The sequence below is a fragment of the Alligator mississippiensis genome, chromosome 5 (genome assembly GCF_030867095.1).
Source record: "Alligator mississippiensis isolate rAllMis1 chromosome 5, rAllMis1, whole genome shotgun sequence".
Classification (NCBI taxonomy): Eukaryota; Metazoa; Chordata; order Crocodylia; family Alligatoridae; genus Alligator; species Alligator mississippiensis.
Window position 1 is genome coordinate 18,547,210 of NC_081828.1, and position 25,825 is coordinate 18,573,034.

Below are 25,825 nucleotides of genomic sequence, written 5' to 3' on the forward strand. Positions count from 1 at the left end.
GATGCCATTAAGCACTTAAGAGATTAAAAACAAACAAACCAAAAACAACGCAATAAAACTTGCACAGCATCCAACAGCCAAATATCAGATGTTAAGAAGAGATGGTTAACAGATCTATAATCAATTTATCATTATGTCAAATGACCAGCAACAAATCTATGAACAGATCTGCAGTTAACTAGCACTCGCTTGACTAAACTGGTTACCTTAACTTCACATTACTTCTCCTTATAGATGCAAGAGAACAATTTAAAAACAGGAGCTAAATAGAGCCCAGAAATATCCACACATGCACACCACTCACCCGTAACCTCCTTCGGCTGTCTCCCTCTCCTCACAATACAGACATGCTTTAGTCTAGCCCATCTTAAAATCAAATCAAATCCATATTTGACCCCTCTCTAACTTCATCTACCGCACACAGGAATAGTAGACAGTGCAAAGTCCTCTACTCCAGTTCCTTTTTAGGCTACTTCCAAACTGGCTTCTAACACTTCCCTCCCTTGAAGTCTCAAAGCCTTCAATCTCTTCCTAGCTCAACTCAAAGCCATTTTCTGCCCCTTTCCCTTCCTACTCCTTCAATATAGTCAGCCAGGCTCCTTTTCAAATGTTATCCCATCATGATTTTCATAACTCAGTCCTTTCCAGATTCTTTTCTCCTACAGCTTCATCAGTGCTTAATTCCAAAAAGAATTTCTTCACCCTTGTTTTTCTTTGCAGGGTCTCTGAAGGCTTTTGTCCCCCTCTTCCTCCTCTACACCTAGTCTCTGGGCAAGTCTCATTTCACTAATACAAGCTACTCAAAGTGAAATTGGACATCTCAGACTCCAAGAGCAGGCACAAGGACTGCAGTCAATTATCTTCCAAATATTAAGATTACAAAATAGTACAGTTATTTCGTTCTCTTCCTTTCTTTGCTACTACCTGTACTGAACTTCAGGTACCCCCTTCAACAACCGAGTCCAACTCACAATAAGTAGAGTAGTGGCACATCTCTCATTTCACACAAACTTTATTAACAATTTTGTTTTTCTTTTTTGTCCACAACCTCCTTTACCCTCCCAGAAGATTAAATAATTTTTTAAAGTAAATCTGCACCATCTTTTTATATTTAAAATTGTTGTCTCTGTTCAACTGATGGCTTGGGATCCTAATTTCCACCCCTTAGAGCAGGGGTTTTCAACCAGGGGTACGTGTACCCCTGGGGGTATTTTGGAAGGCTCCAAGGGGTATGCGGCAGCGACGTGGAGAAGCCGCTGGCACTTCAGATTTTGCAGCTGTGCAGCACGTGGGGGGATCATCCTGCTTGTCAAGCAGCCACTAAGGGACACCCCACCCCACGCGCTCATTGACCGGCTGCCGGGGGACTCCCCATTTTGACCAGCTGCTGGGGGTACCTTGACCAAAGAAGGTTGAAAACCTCTGCCTTAAGATAGATCTATTTAAAATCAAAACAAATGAAAAAGCCCCTCAGACACATGCCTTTGTTTGGAGCTTTTAATGTCCCATTTATTGGCAGCATTCCCTTCTGCACCTCATACTTATTTACTGCATACACAACAGGCAACAGAAAGTGAGGGTGTTACTTTGTATTCAACTATAATACTAAAGTTGACTTTGAAACAAGATAGCAAGGCACAGACTAAAAACATACAATAGCTAGAAATGATCCTCCTTAATTGATTCAGAATTATAAATAACCCTCAAAATTATGCATTCCTCCGGTTTAAAACCACATCAATCATTAACAGCAATATTGTAAATAAGTGGGACTTAAGTGGAGCTATAAAGAACTAACTGTCACTAAAAAAAAGTTACTGTTGTTACAGTAAGTGTCACTAAAATAAAGGCAGTGGCTCAAATTAGATGTTCCTTTCTATGCTTTTTATACCTATTTCTGCTCCCCACTCCTAAACTTAAGTAGCTTGAATATGTTACTAAAATAATTTGTTTACTTAAACTCCTGTAACCCCCTTTCAAGCATTTCCGAGTGCCATAGCCACTGATGAGTTAACATGCATGTGACAGAGGTTGGGTTCTCTCCCACCCCTGACTATTTACAGAGGCATGAAAAAGATAAAGGCCACATTTTCAGAGCAGCAACATGCAGCTTTGGGTGCAAAATATTCAGTTATGCTAAACTCCTGCAGCTGGGTTAGAAATTAGACAGACTGTGAGAAATCTGATTGCCGTTTTGAGGGTGCAGCTGGATAGTTCAAACAAAAAACCTTGCAGGGACCACCAGAACTTACTTTTGGAGAATGAAAGGCGCATTTTAGTTTTCGTGTCTCTATCGCATGTGCCATTTCTTTCCATTCACTAGACATGTCATCACGATATGCCAAGGACACATCAAGCGTAATCTCTGCATTATCTTCTGCAAAAGTAAAGAAACAGTCAAACTTGTTATGAAAGAACTAGAAAGGAGCATCAGACAGTTGGAGCAGAATCTAAATATTTAAAGCCACTGGAAGAAAAGATGCTGATGTACCTATGGTGATAGAAATCCCTGCATTCAAACTCATATGTCAGAAAGATCCTACTTGAGACATTAACCTGCTTTCCAGCAGAGTTGTAGAAGTCAAAGATGCCAAACCTTCATTGGTGTACTTAGTTTCCTTTTGTATGATTGCTACCTGAATGTGGGCTGTAAGGCACATACATATGCCCAGCATCCTGTATTAAGGCTCCGGGTAGCTAAGTAAATCAAGGTTTATGTAACAACTTAGAGCCACATTAGTCAGATATTGCCACAGGGGATCAAGACTAGGACCTGAGAGGAATTCTCCTCAAGAAATTAGTAGTAGTTTTAAGTATAGAATAGCTAGAGTGAATGAATAGAAGCCTTGAAAAAGGCTACTCCCGTAGTCCTAATTTTGATAAAGGAACCAGAATCTAGTCAACACTTATCGACTTGGCAGACACCACCAAAAACACAAAATATCACACAGAGAAGGACTGAAATCATGTCACCGGTGGAAGCTTTGTGAGTTGGTACACAAGCTTACACCTGATGTCCCCCCCCCAGCTCTCCTGGTTCCTAAGCATGTCATACAGCAGAATTAAGAACTGGCCAAACATTACAAAATGGCTTTGACAAGTTTTTCCACAAGTGTCCATTGCTGAATATGAGAAAAAATGTTAATGAGATTTTTTTTCCAATTAAAATGAAAAAAATCAAAGTAATTCATAGGAAGAAAAATCATTTCTTCATCAGCCCCAATTAAACTCCTCTGACTTCAAAGACAAAGTGGTTCCTTGGACTACTACTAATTAGTACTAGACAAGATAGCCTGCAAATTATTGATCATAAAACAGCACAGGCTATATGGGCCTTGCTGGATAAAGTTTTTTAAAAAAAAGTCTGGAGTACATCCTTTGTGAAGTCTTGCATACATAATGCTAATCCCATGCAGACTGACTGCAATCAGACTTTGAGAGGTTTTTTTTGTTTTGTTTTTTTTAGAACTGCTGGTGAGCAGTGTTAGTTATTCCAGTTTTGCCTAGTTTTAACTTTATGGACATACCTAACTATATGTATTGCATACTAGTAAGAAGGGAGCTTTTATACCCCTGACTACCAATTTGACTATCCAAATGAAGAATAGGGATGTCCTTTGGCAGCTCATACTTGTGAAGATTAACGAAATTTAGAACTTCTCCCTCCTACAGGTTCAGTAGAGGGGCAACATGGAGTAATGCCTTTATTCAGTTTTAGACCTGCCACCAGCTCACTACTGTAATACCAAGCATCACAGAACCAGGAGGGTTGTGACAGACACCCGTATGATGGCCTGGGGTTCCAGCATAGTCATATGTAGTTTTAATGTTCTCCAAAGACCATGTCCAGATATTCACCTCATCCTATTCTGAATATGTCTGCAACTAGTAAATGGCAACTATTTCACACTGCATTTTTCTGGAGATTGCCAGGGTATATAGTCAGAGATTAAATTAGACAAATCAGATTTGCTGAGATGGCATTCCCTGGGCATGCAAACCATAGCGAGTAGTAAGAGCTTTGGGGGTCTGGCAAGCAGCAACACATAAGCAAGGGACTACTTGGTGCACCCCCCTCTCCCCCCATGTTCCACACACTGGGGGGCTGCAGCCTGGGGGAAGTGGGTTGGTAGTGATTTGCGAGCAAATAATTTCCAAATCTGTTCCTTCTCTTCTCTAGGCTGAGTATCTGCCTCTTCCTCATCTTTGCTGCTAACAGTACTTTTCATGTGACAGTTGTCCTTTCTGTGAAGGCTGAAGCAAAAGGCATTTAACATTTCAGCCATCTCTGCATAGTCTATCTTCTTCCCCCCCAATATCGTTCAGTTGAAAACACAGTGAAAATATAGGTCCCTTTCTAGTTTCTAACACTATTGTTTTGTTGTCTTTTATACCCATTGCTACCTGCATTTCAATTTGTGTCTTAGCCTTCTTGATTTTGTTCCCTTTCTCAGCAGATATCAGGGTAACTAAAGCTCCCAAGGGCCTGCACTTTGGATGTTTCAGTAGTGTTAAAAAGTGTGATTCTTTCCTGTGTGGTGATCTATAATAGACATCAAACATCCATCATAACATCACCTCTGATATTTTCCCCTTTTCCTTAACACAAAAGGGTCTTATGTTCATCTCCCATACTATTCCGTATCTCAGAATAAGTGTATTTATCTTTAATATACATGTCAAGATCTCATTTTTCCCTTGCCTGTCCTTCCTGAACAGACTATACCCTCCACATCAATATTCCAGTTGCATGAACTATTCCACCCAGTTATACTTTTCCTAGTTAGATCATGTTGTAGGTCTACTAGAACTTCCACAACATCCTGGATAACTGGCTGACTGCCCCACTAATTACTCTCATGATATTGTTAAGACACACCATATTGCCTATTCTTCCTAGGCCTGTGTGTAGGTCGTCCTCCTCCTTATTGGTCCGGTGGAGCTATTGTCTCCATTCCCTTTTGGGCTCAACTGAAAGATCTCCTTACAAGGGCAGTGAGTCTATGTGCAAAGGCAAACCCTTTCTTTGCCCAGTTGGCCTTTGTCTGGGAAGATGACCCACCTATGGTCAAAGCCAAAGCCCTGCAGACAGCACCATCTGCAAGACCACATTTTGATCTCTAGGATGCATCTATCTGTGCCAGGGCCTCTATCCTTGTCTGGAGACCTAGATAAATAACTTGAATCTCTGTCCTTCATCTTGATGCCTGTGGCCCCATAGTCATCATTCTTGATCTACTCAGGACTACACCTGGCAGCATCACTAGTGCCAACATGGGCTGGCAGCATAGGGTAGTAGTCAAAGGACAAAACGAGTCTCAGACGGCAGGGTAGAGATGCACCTTATAGACTAACTAAATGAGTGAAGGTGCTTGTGATGGGTTTCTGGTCTGGTAAACAGCTACTATGTCTGGGTAGTTCTCAAGGCTGTTTGTTAGTTCTGTAAGCCTGCTGTTGACCTGTTCCTGTTTGCTGTATACAACACTGATAATGCAGTTCCTCAATTTCTTGGAGAGAATAAAGAACAGCCTGTCATAACAGGCAATATGGTATAGAGAATGGAGTCCCTTGGGTATGACATTAACTTGCTTGCTTCTGATCAGAAAGAAGATATCCAAGCATATCTGAGTGAATTTCTGGTGTAGGTGGATTGCAACCCATCTCATTCAGCTGAGCGTGATGATATCCATGAGTAGAGAGGGGTAGTTAGCCAGGTTAGTTTTAAGTTAGACAGGAGGCAGGGCAGGGTGGCACTTTATAGACTGACTTAATATTCAATTATCCACCTTCTGTCCAACTTAAGACTAACCTGGCTAACTACATCTCTGCTCACAGATGAGTCTCAGTAACATTTCCACAATAGCTTGGATTTGGGCTTCCAGGAGGCAGACCTCAATCTTGCACAGAACAAAGGAACTGTGGATGACCACCACCACCAGAAGATGCCCAGTGGCAAGTGTGTCCATGCAACAAGGCTTATTTTGGCTTCAATGAACTCTATCATGCCCATTTTTACCACCTGCCAGCATCAGTTCTGAACAACTGTAATAGGCCTATCTGTTTTTCATTGTACTGACATCCAAGTACAGGTTACTACAAAAACTATCTACTTTGACCTTTCCTAGAAATAGAAGCTGGCATAGTTGCGAACAAACTGATCAGAAATTTCACCATGTGTCAAGTTACCCATTTATCTAGTCTGCTGCAAAGATATAAAAAGGCCTATAATTTATATATTCAACACCCAATGACCATATCTTGTCAGAACCCTTTTGCATAGATAATATTCACCTACGACCCCAATAATATTATAAAGTGGCAGTGAAGTGCCAAGGAACACAGCAACCAGCATACTCAGGTCTGAAATCCTGGGCATAATATATAGTAGAAGCTTTGCTCTTTTGAAAATCCTGGCCTCTAAGTCACAAAGAGATGCAGGTTTCAAGTCTACAAGTGAGTAACAACGCATTCTTGAAACTCTGCTTGGCTTACATATTTGTCATCGCTTTCAGAGTTATATTTTTGTTAGGAGCATGTGGTGGCACGCTCACCCAGAATGCTGGGAAGGGGTGTGGATGGTCTCTGTGGTTTGGACTTGCTATTTATATAGTGTTTGGAGGTGGTTCTCTTAAGCTTTAATGTGGATTCAACAAGGTTTCTCAGAGCTGTTTTTGTATCATGTGTGATCTGTGCTTCCCAGATTGACAGCAAGTTCTTACACGCAACAGTCATCTTTACAATAATTAGTTTTCCATTAATATATGGACCCAGGTCCACTATTTAGAGAACCAAAACATAATGCAGTAAATGAAAAATTGGGTCAAGCTTGGCCCAGAAGAAACACACACACATGCACGCACATACACACCCTCTTCCCCCCGGTCAACTGGAATGTTGGCAACTTGAATTGAAAATGCGATTTTTTTTTTTAATAGTTTCATTTTCACAATACAAACACTATTCCTCTATGACTGAGCATGAAAACCAAAAAATGCAAAATATACACTAGAGCCTCTTTTTTAAGCCAAGAGAAAGAAAGATATTTTAAAGTTTTTAAATGTATTAATCTATTGTGGGATTATCCCTTTAGAACAGAAATGCAATTTTATCATAGCTATCATTTCAATTGTAAGGACAGAAAGATTTTTTTTTCACCCCAGAGCATGAAGTAAGTGAAAAACAGTAATTGTTTCAAGGGAGAAAAAAAAATAATAATGGAAAAATGAGTCTCTGCCAAATATTTTGACTATGAAAGTTTGTAACAATTACACACATTCCATTAAGCCCTCTAAACTAGTGGTTTTCAAACTGTGGGGCACACCCCGCTGAGCATGAAGGAGCAATGTGGGGGCTGCAGTGCAGCAGGGCGCGGGCAAGAAGCTTGCAAGCAACCAGCACCACTGCAGCCTTGCAGTGTGATGCATGGGCAGGCTCCACCAGTGGGTTGCTGCATTCAGCCTAGAGCTGCAACGAGGCCAAGGCAGGAGGCACTGAAGATGTGGCAGATGGGGCTTGCCCCACGGCAGCTGCTAGGATGAGGATCGAGTGTCCTGTGCCTGGCTGCACTGATCCTCTGGGATGAAGGGGGCATGCACAAAATTGTAACTCAAATTGGGGGGGGGGGGGGGCTCAGCTCAAAAAGTTTGAAAACCATTAAACCCTGCTAAACCACGAAAACCCTAAACACTGCTAGAGTTCCTGCACACTTAGGACACAATCTGTTTCACTGACATACCTAAGAGCATTTTAGCATGATGAAGAACCAAAAAACATTGGCTGCCAGAGTGGAGTGCCTGTCTCCAAGATATGGTAAGGATTTTAAATCTAGATTTAAGCTCCAGTTCTGGAGAACCAATTGGACAAGTTAGTTGCAAGTCAGGCTGAAGGCAGGGTAGACTTATAGACTAACTACATCAACCAGTGATGCATACATTTTCAAAAGCCAGAGCTCCCTTCCTTGAATGCTTCTTGTAATAAGCAGAACACAGCAGGCACTTTCCAGACAGTAGTATGGCACTATGTGCCCCAAGGAGTTCACAGTTTAGGCTAGTTGAACAGAAGTAGGGAACAATATGCAATTAGAAGAGTCAAAGTTGTGCTTACCTAACTCTCTTCTGGTTGGTATAAAGGCAGCTGCCTACAAGGAACCTAGCATGGCACAAGCAAGTCTTCAAGAGGAACTTATGTATACAGTAGGATATTACAAGAATATCAGCCTATATTCATAATGATAATGGACTTGATGATGATGATCATAAGATGCACAGAACATGTGTGGGTCTTGAGCAGGATTTAAAAGAGATCATCTTAGACCATGTTTTGTCCTTTCTACTCTTGGTTTTCAGGTGCTCCCAACTCCAGATCTACATGGAGCAACCCCAGGCTCCCAAGCAGCTAGCTTCAGGATAGGAACATAGAGCATCTAAGATAGCACCGTGTTGCCAGGTTTTCGGTTGTAGCCATGTTCGTCTAAGGACATAGACAGGCAAGGTTCTTAGCAAGCTTTCAGGTGCAATCACCCTTCTTCAGGCGATTGCACCTGAAAGGTTGCCAAGAACTTTTTTTCCAACTACTCAGTTGGTCTAATAAAAGATATCACATCTACCCAAAGAACCTTTTCTGCCAAGATAGCACCAGGCATTTTTGAAAAAGAAAAGGATCCCTCTGTCTAAAAATAATCAGAATCAAAAGTAGCAAGCAACATTGAAGGTACTGGAGAGGCAGCCAGATATCTTTTCCAGGAAATAAATTAAAACAAAATCTATTGTGCAGGGCAAAGTAGAGAGCAGCACAGAGAAAGGACAACACATTTTCTATGCTGAACACCCAGGACCATCAGATTTTTTTTTTCTTCCTTCACAAGGACATGGGAGGGAGAAAAGGTAGCACAGCACAGAAAGAGGCTGTTGAAGAACCATAAATATATTCAGCTTGCTAAATACAAATGTTTAGGGAATTTCATATAGGTTGCCTAAGATTTTCCAGTTTTCAGAATAGTCCAACTACAAAAAAAGCACAAGTAGGTGGATGGGGCTATGCCCAAGCAAAATCTCCTTTACTGACAAAAGGAAAGATGGATTGTGGCCATGCGGACACAGTAGGTCAAAGTCCCTAGGTAAGATTCATTCCCTTGTAAAGGGTTTTCTTCTTGCCTCCCTACTGCACATTTCAGACTAAACAAACCTCCCCTAGTCCCACTGCACATTACAAAAACGTGATTATGCAATTCAGAAGTAATCACAACAGGATTCTCTGCATGTAAACCAGGGGCGGGCAATTATTTTGGGCAGAGGGCCGCTTACTGAGTTTTGGCAAGCCATCGAGGGCCACATGATAGGCAGCCAGGGGCAGATAAATATTAATTTTCTACATTTTTTAGGGGCCCTGCGGACTGGATAGAATGGCCTGGTTGGCCGTATCTGGCCCCCGGGCCGCATTTTGCCCATCCCTGATGTAAACATATCCCTTTTCTCCCAGGAGAAAGCCTTTTGTCCTGGGATCCTACAGAGTCACAAGCCCATCATTCCACTTTCAGTACCTGTGAAGTTACTGCATGAACTCAGATAAAATGTGACAAAAAAAAGTGCCAACACCTTCCCTTCCCCTCCCCCAAACTACCTGGGTGACATTCAAATTAACTGCCAGTCATTTTGGGGACAAGCCTGTCCGAGGAATGGCAATACACCTTGGAAGGCCCACCTGTGTAAAGAGCTGTGCCCCTCTTTTCCCAAGTTTTGATTTAGATCAATCAAAAACTGCCTCAAATGAGATGTGTTGACAGCCTCTATGGCTACTAGAAAAAAACTAGAGCGCCAGTCCCAAGTTTCTTATCTTTGCTAGGCACCTGTTTTCAATACCATTGGGAAGTACATAAATCTTACTATCTTCATTGAATTATACTGAAACTCAAAAATGGAGTGAGTAACCTTGCTTAAAATGAGCAGCAATTCAAAGTTGAGCGGGTACCAAGAGATTGCACTCTTGCCCTGGAGGAGCATATCTGTAGCTTGCAAGCTGGATCTAGCTGGTGGCAGCACGAGCCCTGGACATGGACTTAAATGGTAGCTGATTCAGAGGGCGAGTGACAGCTGCAGTAAAGGAGCACAAGAGGTTTCCTACATAAGGATGCTGCTCCATTAAACCCCTTGCTACGCTGACACCCCCTCCCCCCTTAGTAAAAAGCCCTAGAACTTGTTCTAGGGCTTCCTGGATTCAGGCGTAAGCCACATACCTGGTCCCAACTACAAAAGGTTTATAAAAAAGGGACCATTTAGTTCCCTCCACATTCCAGACATTACGTACCAAGAATATTGATATTCAGAGACTACAGTAAGCATCTGAATGCTTTTACCCAATTCACTTTAAAAATGCTATTAAGCACAGATATCTTTACTCACATTACAATAGTCTAAAAATAGAAGAGTTATTCCACAAAATGACAGCTCTTTGCCAGCTGCATACTAATACAGCAATGTGGAAAGAAATGCATACAATCAGGAAAAAGTGATGCTGGTTTATGCATTATTTGACAGCTAGCAAAGCTTAGAAGCGTAATCCAAATCTATATAGAAGGGGAAAAAAAAGAAAACCCATGCAAATTTTAGCAGAAGCATACAGTGCTCAATTGAGCCTGGGGGTATCATCATCCCCACTTCCTTCCCCCCCACCCCCCATTACATTTTTTGTTCCATGATGGCATTAAAAACTGAAGCCATCCACATTTATTGGGATTTTTAAAATTGCTAATAAAAAGCAAAACAAAATAAATCCCTTTCAAGTCAAATAAACTATATCCTTAAGCCTCTTATAGATTGATTCAGAATGTAGAAAGTACATCAGTGTCACTGATTTACTGTTTAAGGGCACTATTGTCACTTCATACTTAGGAGGAATGTTTCCTTTATAGATGCCAAAGCAATTTAAGAAATTTGGACAAATCTCATTCTCAATTTACAGGTGAGAAAACTGAGGCAGAAGACAAGTTCAAAGCAAAAAGACTGATTTCAAGTTTCTTCTTCCTTTATCAGCAAGTGTTAACAGAAATAAGTGTCAGCTGTATGTGATTATATGGTGAAGCAGCCCGAGGAGGGTACTTACTGTTCACTATTACTGACCCGGAAGATTGAAGTCTGGTGCCCCAGTGCTGGACAATGCAAACTGGGCAAACAATGGTTTCACATCCAAGGAGGCACAACAGGCACAAGAAAAAAGAAATGTTTCATGCCATTGTGCAGCACACTCTTCTCTTCTCTAAAGCATTTGGTTATTAGGAGGCAAAGTTTGCCAGTAATTATTTCTGTTACTTAAGACTAGGAAGAATTAAGATGAAACCTCAAGGATCTAAAAATTATAACAACAGAATCCAACTCCATCTATTAAACAAAGGAAAGAAAGTTTTGCACATCCCTGGAAGGAGTTGGACTCAATCTACTGAGCTCCCTTCCGACCCGAAAAAATCTATGAACTCTACGAACTCGGAGAGTTACCTGCCGACAGAAAAGCGATTCTTCCCTGTCTGAGGCAGCGAGACACAGGGATGCATGAAAGTTTAGAAGAGCAAAAGTACAGACAATGGTGACAGCTGAGCCAAATATACTGTGGGTCATTCAGAACAGCCAGTTTGAAACCAGGTGGTAGGTAGAGAGTGAGCACTGATAAGCAAAATGGCATTTATTATTCCTCCCCAAAAAACTTTCTAGTGTTTAATTCAATGACAGGAATAAGATCTAATTGCACGGTAATAGAGTAACACTTCAGGTTTCAAAAGAAGTCTTTTGTACGGGCCCTAAACAAAGGATTTCTTATGGTCAGAAACCAGATTATCACCACTGCTCTCCCACTAATTCTACTCCACTTTCAAGGTTGCTGCCAGCCAGCTAAATGTCAGATCACTGCATACAAACATTCCCTCACAGAGCTGCATCCATTGCCCTGGTGACTAAGCTCTTTCAACAGCTGTGTTATTGCTGGAGACTGGCCAATGTTATTCACACAGAGCATTTGTTTCATACAGCTTGTGTGAATGAGAGACTTTTTTGCATGGAGATAAGGCTGGAGCTCCATTTGCAGATATTATACCTTCTTGATCACAGTTGTATCACGGGTCTCATTCTCAGACTGAAAACATTTTTAACCACTTTGACAGGTCTAAGATTTCTCCTTTTGCCAGATATGGGCCAAACTGAAAAAGCATCTATTGGATTAAAAAACCCCAAAAAACTGATAGTCTGGCTAGACCCAGAAAGTCATCCTCAGAGACAAAGCCAGATCTGAAATGGCTTTTCCAGTGGGACAACAGACTGATGGGAGGGAAAGTAGTTTTATTTTAACTGCCTGAATCCTAATTACCAAGTTTTTCAAAGTGAATGTAATAAAAACCTTCCTTTCTCCTGAAGCGTAGAAATATCATTCAACATTTCTGATGGTGTAATTCAAGGCTACCCTGGTAATGCTGCCTGGAGTAAAATAAACTATTTTGCGGTCCATCTGAGGCGCTCCGACAGGCTTGGCATTTAGAACAAGCCACCGGAAAATCCTTGCTCAGTTGATGACCAAGTGTTGAAGTTGTAGAAGTGACATACACGCCTGAGTTTTGGCTTTCCACGCACCTGGTGATGCATAGTAGTGCTCTGCTTGTGTGCCAATTAAACTGTGGTAAGACTATGACTCTTTGCTTTATGGCTCAAGCAGTAAATTTTAGAAGTGAAACTGGTCAGTTGAAGAGTCTGCGTCAAACTTCACATGAGTCAGTGCAACCATTTCAATGTCGCCGGAGCTCCCCACCACCACCATAAAAATACCCCATCCACAACCCATCTGGGAACTCTAATGCCACAGTCTGAACATAAATCACCTTAGCTGAAAAAGCCACAGAGGGCGTTGTGATGAAAACACATTTTATTGCACTGGACTTTAGCTCTGTCTGGATCTGGCTTAGTGATCCTTACACAAGAGGATCCGGATTTTGAAGCACAAGAGCTGGACAAACGATGCTTGCTGCAAAAAGTCAAATATTTGCAGCAACACCATTCTTCTCATCTTTCATTGTGCCAAGAGGTTTCAGTACCCAATGAAAAAATGAATTTATAAGCACAAAGAATGTGTCAGAGAAATTAATAGCTCTTTGCTTAGAACAGGTCTCCAACCTTTTTGGGTAGATCACCTTTTGAATTAAAAAGTAACCCAAGACTTACCCTGCACTGCCCCCACCCCCCCCACAGGTCAGTCTGTGGGCAGGAAGGTGGGGGCAGATCAAGAAAAAATTGGGGGACTCAGCCCCCCCCAGCAAGTAAGTCTGTAAGTCTGTGGGGGAAGGGGCAGATTGAGGCCCCAGCTGTGAGAGAGGGAGCAGGGCAGAGGCAGGAGCAGGGGCTGGGGGGAGTGGGCCTGGCTGGCCTGGGTAGTAGGAAAAGTGGAGCCCTGCAGGCCTCTGCTTGTCCCCCACTGCCCCCAGCCTCTGCTCCTACCTGTGCCCTGCTCCCTCCCTCACAGCTGGGGCCTCAATCTGCCCTCCCCCATGGCAGTGCGTGAGGGAGTGGAGCAGGGGTAGGCCCTGCATGGGTGGGGTGGGAGCAGGATGGAGCCACAAGTGGCTCATCCGAGGGGTGCAGGGAGAGGAGGGGGCACACAGCCTGGAAGGGCATGGTGGGGGGGCAACCATGCCCCTGGATCTGCACACAGGCTGGAGCACTGCCAGGCTCTTTGGCCACATGGCTCTTGGCCTGGGTGGCAGCAGTGGCAGTGGGACTATGGCAAATTTGTGGGTGCCTGCAGCCGCACTTCAAGTGCCAACACCACCTGGCCCAAGAGCTGCACCGGGCGGAAAGAAAGCTTAAGCTGGTGGCTCCTGCCCCAGTGTCCAGGGCTCCTGCTCCAGTTTCCAACTGCCTTCCACCCACACTGACTGCCCATAGGGCAGGCAGAGTGGATGGAAGGAAGCTGGGAGTTAGAGCTGAAGCTGGTGCATCATGTACTAGGGCAAGAGCCGCCTGACTGAAGCTTTCTCCCAGCCCAGAGCAGTATAGCAGGAGGAGGAGGAGCCTCCGCAGCTGGAGGTCAGGGGACCTGAGCAACCCTGGGAGTTGCAGTGGGAGCAACCCTGCCAGTAAGCCGCATGTGCTGGTTGGGCCCGGGCTGGAAAGTGTGGGCTAGAGTGTGGTGCAGGCTGCCCCAGGTGGGGCTTGGCACCATGCAGAGTGCTGTGGGGGCAGCCACACAGCAGCGCCTGGACGAGCTCTGCTGCACACACCCTCTGCCCCCTCCCCTCTCCCTGGCCAGCTCCTGGGACCTAGCACCCAGGCAGCCTCCCCCGCCCCCAGCAGTGGCCACCCTATGACCCCGTGATCCTAGCCTCGTCCACCTGTCTTGCTCCTGAACACCACTCCCCCAGTCTCACCCCATGGCCCCATCCCATCTAGGGAGTTTTGGGGAGGTTGTGGGAGGGGGGGGCGGGGGGGAAAGGTAGAGGTTCTGATGCAGCCCTCAGCAACTCATCAAAACTCCCTACGTGGCCCCCGGGCCCAAATAATTGTCCACCCCTGGCTTAGAAGCTGTCAGTTTTGTTGAGAGTGGAAAAAGTTAATGCAACATTGATTTGTGGCTTTAAATGGTACCTTTGAATGCTTAATGGAGGTTAACATTAGAGAAACTTTTAGCCAGCGATGTATTACAAGCAGTGCCATGGAGTTTCTCTCTATACCTGCTTGATCCTGTCAGCTCTGTTTAAGCTTTACTCCTCAAAATCCCTCCCAACAGCAAAATATTCTGATCTCATATTTATTTCATATTGGAAGAGGACTACTGAACACCTTTTCTACTAGTTCTAGAGACTTTAAGGCCAACATGTGAACACTAAACCTTCTGGTTCTAGCTTTAATGTACTTGGTGAACAAATGAAACAAATTTCATTCTTCAAGCCATCATAATACTTCAAAAATACAATTTTATCTTAGCAGTCAGCTAAGAACTGTTACTTGGTGGCATTGCCAAACTGAATTTAAAATGTGAAGGAACAAAGCAGTGTAAATAAGCAAATGAACTGGAGTATTTTTCCAATTCTACAAGTTTACAAAAATATTAGTATTAAAAAAAACAACAATAATACAGTATTACAAACAAATCTTGCAAAACATCCAATAGAGATGTGCTATGTATTTCTACTATGACTGCAGGTGTAGCTCATCTCTGTAGATATAGATATTTTTAACTGAGTGGCTTGTTCATGATTTATTTTAAGCGATATCAGGGTATGAAGGTAAAGAGTTGAAAGACACACTGTGGACAATGTTAAACACTATTAGAGCATTTTGGAAAAGACAGCAAGTTACTTACGTATGACATTATGCATCTTAAAAGCAACATCCAGCTGCAAGATGAAGAGCATGAACTGGAACCAGGGGCTCATCTCATTGGGGGGGAGAGGAATATGGACAGCAAACACAATATCATTGGCCTCTATTTGCCTGCTCACTGCCTCATCAAAGTCTTTGATCTTCTCACACTGGTTAGGTCCCCACGGCATTAGCCATTTGGTTTTGTGGTGGTTTTTTCGTACATCAATGCATTTGATTGACACGTATGGCACAGCTGAAGTGGGACTTGGAGCTGAAAAATGAAACAAAAACACGTTAACAGATGAATTCCATGTTACAGAGAGGAATTTCTCAAACTCAGACCCCTATCCCCATGTTCAAACGTCAGATTAACAAATTGCACAAAAGGTTTCTAGTTAAACAGATGTTTCTGCTTGATCTTTTAGTGAAACTTAAGAAAAGCTGAATTTATTACATTAGCAGATGGACATATGGCTGACTTCAGTGGAATCAAGATAAGATTAGCCTCTAGACAGAAAAAACTAATACTAACAGAGAAAATTATTAGCAGCAATTTTCTTTGCACATATCTTTTCAGTGTGTCCAAATGGGCTATCTAGAATACACACTCAGATTTTAACTTTGCTAAATAAACTGATCACAAACTTCATAATAGATAGATCAGGCAATGACTTACTTAGATGACTGAGGCAGAGCCAAGAGTAGTCTTGCACTTTTACTATAACAAAAGACTAGGGGTGCACTGATATATCGGTTGGCTATAAGATCGGTACTGATAAAAGAAGATACTACATTAATTAGCTATCAGCTTTGTTTTTTGGTTGTTGTAACTGATAATTATGGCTGCATGCCTGGAGCACCCTGGCAAGCATAGTCATTATTACAGCAGCAGACAACAGGTCCCAGTGAACAGCGGGAGGGAGCACTGGGAAGCGGTCACAGCACAGCACACTCAGCAACAAAGGGACTGTTACCAGCTCCTGCTGCTACTGCAGCTGCCATGCCCATGCTGCACGCACAAGAGGGAGCGGAGCACTGGGACTGCTGTGGAGACGTTGGACTGTGCGCAGGCGGGTAAAGCACCGTACAAGGGACACTCTGCTCTGCCGGGCATCAGACACCTTTGCAAAAGTAGCTTTTCCACAGTGGCCATCACACCTTGGCTGCGCAGGCCCTGTTGGCACACCAGCAGCAGTGTGCTCTGGGGCTCCAAATGTGCTCAGTGCCACTATCCACAAGACGGTCTGCCTCACCTGCCCAGGACAGCAGCACAGGCTATGCGGGAGTGGACCCGCAGGTACAAGCCATGGGCAATGGGGTGACGTGCATGGGAATAAGGTAGTCACTGCCTTCATCAAGGGCCAGAGCAGGCAGGAGGGGTTTGCGTGTGTATGTTCACGCATGTGTGTTATAAATGAAAAACAAACAAAAAACGGTTTATGTTGGTAGTTTAAAATGCCTTGCACTATTATTAATATCGGTTATAGGATTGGCATTGGTCAATATGATTGGTTAATCATTGGCTATTGGTATCGGCCAAGAAAATCTCTGTGGGTGCACACCTACAAAAGACCATTCTTGCTGCTCCTTGACTATGTTCTTTTTAAAAGCAGGCTGGAGTGCTATGTGTAGCTACCATATCACCTGGAAATTGTCTAAGAAAATAACATCTTCTAGCACTGAAAAAAACTCAGTGTTGCGGCATTCATTTATCTTTCCTCACTCTGGCCCAAAAACTGATCTGATTTACAGGGTTTAAAATGAGAAGCAAATACTCTACTACTATTATCAACCAGGGCTTCACCTGTCCCCCAAAGGTAAGCGTGTGTTTTCTTCTAGGTTGGCAGATCTCCTCCGGTGGGCTTTAAACTAGGCTTGTTGGGGGGAGGAGAAGATGAGGGCGGGGGAAGCTGTGGACCACCAAACCATGTGGCACCCACAAGGACAGCCCAGCCTGAAGAAGGAGAACATTGGGAACCTGCAAGCCATGGGGCAGCCAGCACTACAGCACAGGTAAGAAACGAGAAAGTAAGAAACAAGGGGCCTCTTGGGACTCAGAGCTGGGGGGGGGGGGGGGGGGGGGGGGGGGCAGCAAAGGCACCAGTCGCAGGGCTCAAGTGGCTATATACTAGTGCTAGGAGCATGGGGAACAAGCAGGATGAACTAGCGCTCCTGCTTGCACAAAACACCTACGGCTTAGTGGGGCTAACGGAAACCTGGTGGGATTCGTCCCATGACTGGGCAGTACATATTGAGGGTTATAGTCTGTACAGAAAGGACAGGGTGGGAAAGAAAGGGGGAGGGGTTGCGCTCTATGTCAATGAGCAATATACATCAACCCTCATCAAGACGGAATCAAAGGATGAGGAAGTAGAAGGATTGTGGGTTAGGCTACATGGGGGGCAAGGAGAAAGGGATTTGGTGGTGTGGGGGTCTGTAGCAGACCCCTACCAAGGGGAAGAAATAGATTCAGGGCTCCTGAGGCAGCTCTCAGAGACCATAAAAGCTAAAGAGGTGGTAGTTATGGGGGACCTAAACTACCCAGACATCTGCTGGGAGACGCAGACGGCAAAGTCCCACTGTTCACGTAGGTTTCTAACCTGTGTATAGGACCTCCACCTGACACAGGAGGTACACGGTCCCACTAGGGGGAATGCCATACTGGATCTGGTATTGGCAAAGGGGGATGACATGGTAGGGGACCTACAGATCGGTAGCCATCTGGGGGACAGTGATCGCCTAATAATAGAATTCACCATAAGACGTCGAGTGGGTAAGGTAACTAGTAGGGTGAAAGTGCTAGACTTTAGGAAAGCTGATTTCAATGAACTCAGGCAATTAGTCAAGGACGCACTGCAGAGTAGGAGTTTTGAAGTGATGGGAGCCCAAGAAGGGTGGCTGTGCCTTAAGGAAACGATCCTTTGGGCACAAAGCGAGATGATCCCAATGCGAGGAAAAAGAGGGAAAGGGGCCAGGAGGCTTCCTTGGCTGACCGCAGAAATCCAGGGCAGCCTAAGGGACAAAAGGGGAGCACATAAAAAGTGGAAACAGGGAGAGATCACCAAAGACGAATATACCTCCTCTGCTCGTGCTTGCAGGGAGGCAGTTAGGCGGGCCAAAGCTACCATGGAGCTGAGGATGGCAACCCAAGTAAAAGACAACAAGAAATTGTTTTTTAGATATATAGGGAGTAAAAGGAAGGCCCAGGGAGGAATAGGACCCCTGCTAAATGGGCAGAAACAACTGGTGACAGACAGGGGGGACAAGGCTGAACTCCTCAACGAGTTCTTTGCCTCAGTGTTCCTAAGTGAGGGGCACGACAAGTCCCTCACTGGGGTTGTAAAGAGGCAGCAGCAAGGCACCAGACTGCCATGTGTAGACCCTGAGATGGTGCAGAGTCACTTGGAAGAACTGGATGCCTTTAAGTTGGCAGGCCCAGATGAGCTCCATCCGAGGGTGCTGAAGGCACTGGCCAACATCATTGCAGAGCCACTGGCGGGAATATTTGAATGCTCGTGGCGTACAGGCAAAGTCCCGGAGGACTGGAAAAGGGCCAATGTGGTCCCCATTTTCAAGAAGGGGAGGAAGGAGGACCCGGGCAACTATAGGCCAGTCAGTCTCACCTCCATCCTTGGCAAAATCTTTGAAAAAATTATCAAGCCTCACATTTGCGAGAGCCCAGCAGGACAAATTATGCTGAGGGGAAACCAGCATGGGTTCGTATCAGGCAGATCATGCCCGACTAATCTAGTCTCTTTTTATGACCAAGTTACGAAACGCCTGGACACAGGAGGAGGGGTGGATGTCGTATACTTAAGACTTCAGGAAGGCCTTCGATACGGTATCCCACCCCATACTGGTGAACAAGTTAAGAGGCTGTGACTTGGATGAATACACAGTCCGGTGGGTGGCGAATTGGTTAGAGGGTCACACCCAGAGAGTCATGGTGGATGGGTCGGTTTCGACCTGGAAGGGTGTGGGCAGTGGGGTCCTGCAGGGCTCGGTCCTTGGACTGATACTCTTTAATGTCTTCATCAGCGACTTGGACGAGGGAGTGAAATGTACTCTGTCCAAGTTTGCAGATGACACAAAGTTATGGGGAGAAGTGCACACACTGGAGGACAGGGAACGGTTGCAAGCAGACCTGGACAGGTTGGACAAGTGGGCAGAAAACAACAGAATGCAGTTCAACAAGGAGAAATGCAAAGTGTTGCACCTAGGGAGGAAAAATGTCCAGCACACCTACAGCCTAGGGAATGACCTGCTGGGTGGCACGGAAGTGGAAAGGGATCTTGGAGTCCTAGTGGACTCCAAGATTAACATGAGTCGGCAGTGTGACGAAGCCATCAGAAAAGCCAATGGCACTTTATCATGCATCAGCAGATGCATGACGAATAGATCCAAGGAGGTGATACTCCCCCTCTATCGGGCGCTGGTCAGACCGCAGTTGGAGTACTGCGTGCAATTCTGGGCGCCGCACTTCAAGAGGGATGCGGATAACCTGGAGAGGGTCCAGAGAAGGGCCACTCGTATGGTTAAGGGCCTGCAGACCAAGCCCTACGAGGAGAGACTAGAGAAACTGGACCTTTTCAGCCTCCGCAAAAGAAGGTTGAGGGGCGACCTTGTGGCTGTCTATAAGTTCATCATGGGGGCACAGAAGGGAATTGGTGAGTATTTATTCACTAAGGCGCCCCCGGGGGTTACAAGAAACAATGGCCACAAGCTAGCAGAGAACAGATTTAGATTGGACATTAGGAAGAACTTCTTCACAGTTCGAGTGGCCAAGGTCTGGAACGGGCTCCCAAGGGAGGTGGTGCTCTCCCCTACCCTGGGGGTCTTCAAGAGGAGGTTAGATAGGCATCTAGCTGGGGTCATCTAGACCCAGCACTCTTTCCTGCCTATGCAAGGGGTCGGACTCGATGATCTATTGAGGTCCCTTCCGACCCTAACATCTACGAATCTATGAAAGAGGGAAGTGTTACACAGTTGATTTATTTATATGCTACCCTTCCCAATAATGGCTCAGGACTGCTTACAATAAGAGACAAAATAACTTATTTTAATATTTATCTGCTTTTAAGCATTCTGTCACTAAAAATTCACTACACACCCCAACTTTGCCTTGCTTGCCAAATGCCTGCCAAATAAGGCCTTACAGTGTTTCCAGATGATATTCAGCTGTAGTAAAGATCCCATTGGAAATCTATATCCTTTTCACTCTTGCTAATGGCAGTAATGGTGGAGAACATGAGCTCAGGCATTTGTCTAAATAAATCTAAATAGCAGAATGATCAGGTATTTGAATTACTTTAGGCTGTGACGAGAACTCCTGCACAGATAAACTTCTACAGCTAACTTGAAAGCTAGCATTGCCCACTAGCTTCTCACAGGAAAAAGGATGATGCAGTAATGGACTATGCTTATCTACAGCAGTGATGGAGTTTAGGAATGGACCATGAAACTAAACAATTTGCATTTTAGTCTCATCTCATGTAAACTGGTTGTGCACAACTAAATCTTCCCTATAAAATTCAACAGCAACTCCAATGGAAAACAGTTGGATCCATTTTTAGCTTAAAAATAAATGTTAAAACAAACAAACAAAAAACAAAAAGGAAGGGGAAAAATATATAACCCTAAACTTATCCTTCAGTACAGGATATAGGGATAGCAAGCCCTGATATTGTTTGAGATTTAAAAGCTCCTCCTCTTAAAACCAAAAGTATGCATTTCTAATATAGCTCAGCTATGGAAACAATCATTCTTGTGCTCAAAGAGCTGTGCCATCTTCTTGGTATCACCTGAAAAATAAATATTTTAATACTACACACAAGCTCTGTGATGCATATAAAACCCTGGAGCCAGATGGAACCGGAATCATTTTCTGGACACTGACAGATGTGAAAATAAAACAAAAACCAGCGCTTTACTGGAAGAGGCATCATGGTAGTTTGACCTGGCTCCTCAGCGTCTGTATAGGTTGGGCACTTCAGCAGGGCTTTTTGGCGCTTGTATCAAATAGCTATTAGATTGAATCAGCTATTAGATACAAGCGCCAAAAAGCCCTGATCTATAAAGATGTTGGGTGAGTTGGGTCAAACTAACGTGATGCCTCTTCTTGGTATAGGGGTGTGCCAAGCTGAAAGTGAAGTGCTGGGTTTTTTTTTCTTTCATGTCTGTAAGCAGCCTGGTTCTAAATCTAAAAACCATGGCAGAAAACCCAAGTCCTCTCACCCCTGGGAAGGCATTTTAAGGGGTTAGGACATGGGGAAAGAGCACCATTTCCAACTCCACAGCTTAAAAAAAGTACAACAATGTGGCAGGGCACTATGGGTGCCTGCCACTTTAAGGGCCTGGAGCTGGCAGCTGCCCAGTGCCTGATGAGAGCGGCCACTTTGGATCTGGGGCCGCCCATATAAACAGGGCAGTTCTGCTGCTGGAGGCCAAGCAACAACATCGCCTGGCCGGAGGGCTGCTGATGTCATCTGGAGGTAAGGGAGCAGCTGTAGGGGATGGTCAGGAGGCTCCTAGTCCTGGGCATGACCTAAAACTGCACCCTACGGGAGTGGGTGGCCTGGTGGGGCTCCCAGTGGTGCGGGAGCCCCCAGGAAATGCCAGGCCAGTGACCACCCCGGTGAAAGGCGGGTCGGGTCACCTTAACCTAGCCCCCACAACTGGGTGGGTTACCCCTTGTTTTGAGGGCCTGGAGGGTGGACCCTGGAGAGAGAAAAGGCCATAGACTCAGGCCTGTCTGAACTTGCCCTGACTGGCCCATGCTAGGGCCAGGACTGGAAGGGTCAAAGGGCCAGGGGCCCACCGCAAGGGACGCCCAAGAGCTGAGGGCCTGGGGTTCGGACTGGCTTGGAGGTGGCCCAGGGCTAGAGAGCCAAAGGTCCCAGGGGGACCACAGCCAAAGGGGAAGCGGTTCAGGGAGCTGTGCTGCCCGGTACGAAGGCGGAGGAGACCGCCTGAGGGGAGGACTCCAGGCAGGGTTCAGTCAGGAGGATTCTGGAGGCTGGTGATGATGATAACATCGAGATGCCATCAGCGAGGCTTGGGCTGCAGTGCAGGGGAGGAATGGAGCCGCAGATAGCGCCCCCTGGCATCAGGGCAGGAAGTGGGCAGCTTCCCGCTTAATTACATCAATGAACTAATTAACAACAAGACGTGGCAGGAGAGAAGGCAGGCAGTTAGCCTAGAAACAGGTGGGCGGGCCCCAGTGAGATCGTCCCGGAGCAGGCCTCCTGTTATAAGCAACAAAGCTTTTAATCATCAACTTGTATTCTGGGTCAGTCAATTTTGCATTTTCTCCTACCATTTCTACACATGCATGTTAGACGGCACAATAAAGCAAAGTCAACATGATATGCCTTTTTAAAACAAAAATTTTAAAATAAACAAACAAAACATTACACACCCCCACTCCCACCACTAAGGAGAAAGGAAAACCCAGATCCAAGAGGATTTGGAACAAGACATCAGAATTTCCCCCAAGAATGCAAACCGCAACAGAACTGACCCCAAACTCTGGAGGCACTTAAGTTTCTGCCAGTAGAGCATTATAGGTATATATTCTGCTTCTACACATATCCAACTGTCTCAATACTCTTAGGAATGAGCTACTTGACAAAACCTGGATAAGCCTCATTTGAGTAAAAAATGAGCATTAGCTATAAGTTGTGGGACCCAAAATGCGTGTGTGCATGTTTTTCCTTGCTTACTAAAGAAAGCATGTATGAAATGTGATTGTTTTGCATGTCTGGACCCAAGACTTAAGTTTTTGGTGCATTGTTAGCAAGACAGCATTGATATAAGATATTCTGAGCAGATCAACATGCCAAGATGTGCATGAGCAAGCAATAAAACCGACATACACATTACAGCAATTTCAATTAGAACAGCAAGGAGTTCAGAACAAAAATCCTGTTCAGAGCCTGCTTGATTTCTGAGAGACAGCCTAGTTAGCAAGCACCAAGAAGCAGATAAGAATCCTAAACATCACATTACAAGTACATCTGCCTACAGTTAAAATTCTCCCTTCAGTGCATTTGAGCTTCTTAGTGATATTAAGATTTAGATTTTAAAAACAGAATTATTCTAATTGACCAGATCAAGTTACCCTTCAGACTAGACGGTTAGGTTATTCCCCAAGAGCAAGACAGAGATTTGGAATTCAAAAAATGTTGTCAGGGTGGAGAAAGGAACTACTAAATACATACAACATCTATCCAAATTCAAAACCACTTTGAATTTAAGACAGCCCCCCAATACTCAGATTTGAAACATGGAGAAATTATGTTATAGTTTTCTATGTTTAGAATCTAATTTTGGAGGGCCTTCTTAAATCCACACCCCCACCAGCACCACTGCAGTGGAGAAAACAACAGTGCAGGAAGGGAGGGGGGTGGCATAGGGAATCAAGTGGCCTGACCCCTGCCAACTGTGCACCCCCAATCACTTTATCAGATACTGGCTATTGAAATACCAATTAATTTCGTTTAAAAAGATGTAGGTTCCTAAAGTTAGGTACCTCAATCTATATTTAGGCATTCACCTAAGTGGGATGACATTTGGAAGTGGTGTGCACCTTACATTGGTAAGTCCCTAAGTACAAAGATAAGAGATTACAGGCTGGATAATTACATGACAAATACAAAGCTGTGACCATCTAGGTCAGGGGTGGGCAAAATATGGCCCCGCAAGGGTGTTTGTCCAGCCCATGGTGGGTCCCTCTCCTCTTGCCTGGACTGTGATAGCCAGAACCAAAGGGATTAATAAGCAATAATATGTGCTTCTTGGAGGCATTTGGTATTTTGCCTAAATAGGTAATATTAGTTAATATAAGCTTGTAAGCTTGTAAACTGCAAATGTAACTTGTCTGTCATAAGTTTAACCAAACTGATAAATTAACTGTTCATGGAACTGACTGGGCCCCAGAGGCAAAGCTGCAGCTGTGAGATTAGCTGGCCTAACGGTTTTTTGCTCAGGGTTCAGCCTTAGCGATAAAAACTGGATCTAACTGCTAGGCATACCCAAACATTCCAGGAAAGCGTATCCCAAGAAAGCATATTTAACCGAAGCCTAAAAGGGGTTGGGATTTAGGCGGAGCAATGTCAATTTCAAACCTAAATGTGCTTCATCATAATTTGTTTATTGGATAAACCTGAGTCTGGGTAGTAACCTTTTATGATAATTTTAACACCTTTCAATCCCATAGGGTAACAGCTATAGGGCAATATTGTGAGTGGCCCTGAGGCCAACAGATTAGCATAAGACTAGGTATAAAAAAATACATGCATCAGGTGACCAGCAGGAAGAAGGGAACAGAACGGTCATTTCTGTCCCACGCCCAGACCCTAGACTCCCGGTATGAGTGAGGATCGGATCCTGAGCAAGGGACCTTCCCCGGTAATCCCTCTGACAGCGTCGATCATCAGGGATGCCTGACTTCGCTGGAATCACTTGGCACGCACCTGGCATTGAGGGACTATCAATAAGTTGCCAACCCATGTCTGTCTATCTGTTGTTTTGAACAGCCCAGTGTGGCTAATACCCTCACAGTGCCCAGTTGGCCTGTGACAGATTGATCTATCTGTTATTATTTTACTATTAGCTCTTTTATACTGCCTTATCTGCTTATCGCATTTATCTTTTTGTTAACTGTTGTGTGTGTGTGTGTGTGTGTGTGTGTGTGTGTGTAAGCTATAATAAATTTGCCTTTATTCCACTCCCAACTTTTGCCTCCTCGATCTGAAACTGAATCAAACAGCCCAGTTGGCCTGTGATAAAATTGATACACTCACAGTGCCCAGCTGGCCTGTGACACTGGACCAGGCATCATCTGGCCATGGTGCATCCTGCTGCCCCCTGGGCACACAGTGGGGCTGGGGTGGCTCCATGGCCAGACTGCCCTTCTAGGCAGCAGCGGCTCCTTCCAGCTGCTGCCACCACTGGCCCCAGCCCCACAGTACCAGTGGGCACCTGTGCACAGCCCCCTAACCAAGCCTGCTGTGGACTTGTCTGCACTGAGCAGCAGTAGTGACCAGGCAGAAACTGTTGTTCAGCACTGGGGGAGAAGGGAAGCAGCCCCTCCCCCTTGCCACTGCCAGAAGCTTCCTGCTGCAGCTGCATGCAGCCCGCACCAGACTGCCCTGTGTCTCCACCACTGTCACCACTGTCTCCAGCCTACCCAGTGGGGCAGGGATGGCAGCACAGAGCAGCCACAGGGCAGCCCAGCATGGGCTTCATGTGGCTGCAGCGGAAAAAACCCAAGAGCAGTGAGGGGGAGCACCATTTTTCCCACCACACCAAGAAATAGTTTCTGCCCAACCACCGCCACTGCTGAACCTGGGCTGGCGAGTCTGGAGCAGGAGCAGGGTGGGCTGGGTCAGGGCTGCGCACAGGTCCCCACTGGTACTGCAGGGCTGGGGCCAGTAGCGGTGGCAGCCAGAAGGAGCTGCCACAGCCTGGGCTGCTTAGAAAAGCAGTCCAGC

At 45.0% G+C, this 25,825-nt stretch overlaps 1 protein-coding gene across 1 annotated transcript in view; it reads right to left on the reverse strand.

Annotated features, from left to right (window-relative positions):
* WLS (Wnt ligand secretion mediator) overlaps positions 1-25,825 on the reverse strand; it is a 72,394-nt gene that overhangs the window by 26,031 nt on the left and 20,538 nt on the right. Inside the window, exons 2-3 of the mRNA XM_006277412.4 lie at positions 15,331-15,603; positions 2,253-2,377 (exon numbers count right to left, since the gene is read on the reverse strand). Of these exons, the coding sequence (XP_006277474.1) occupies positions 2,253-2,377; positions 15,331-15,603 (398 nt within the window). The remainder of the gene's footprint in view (positions 1-2,252; positions 2,378-15,330; positions 15,604-25,825) is intronic.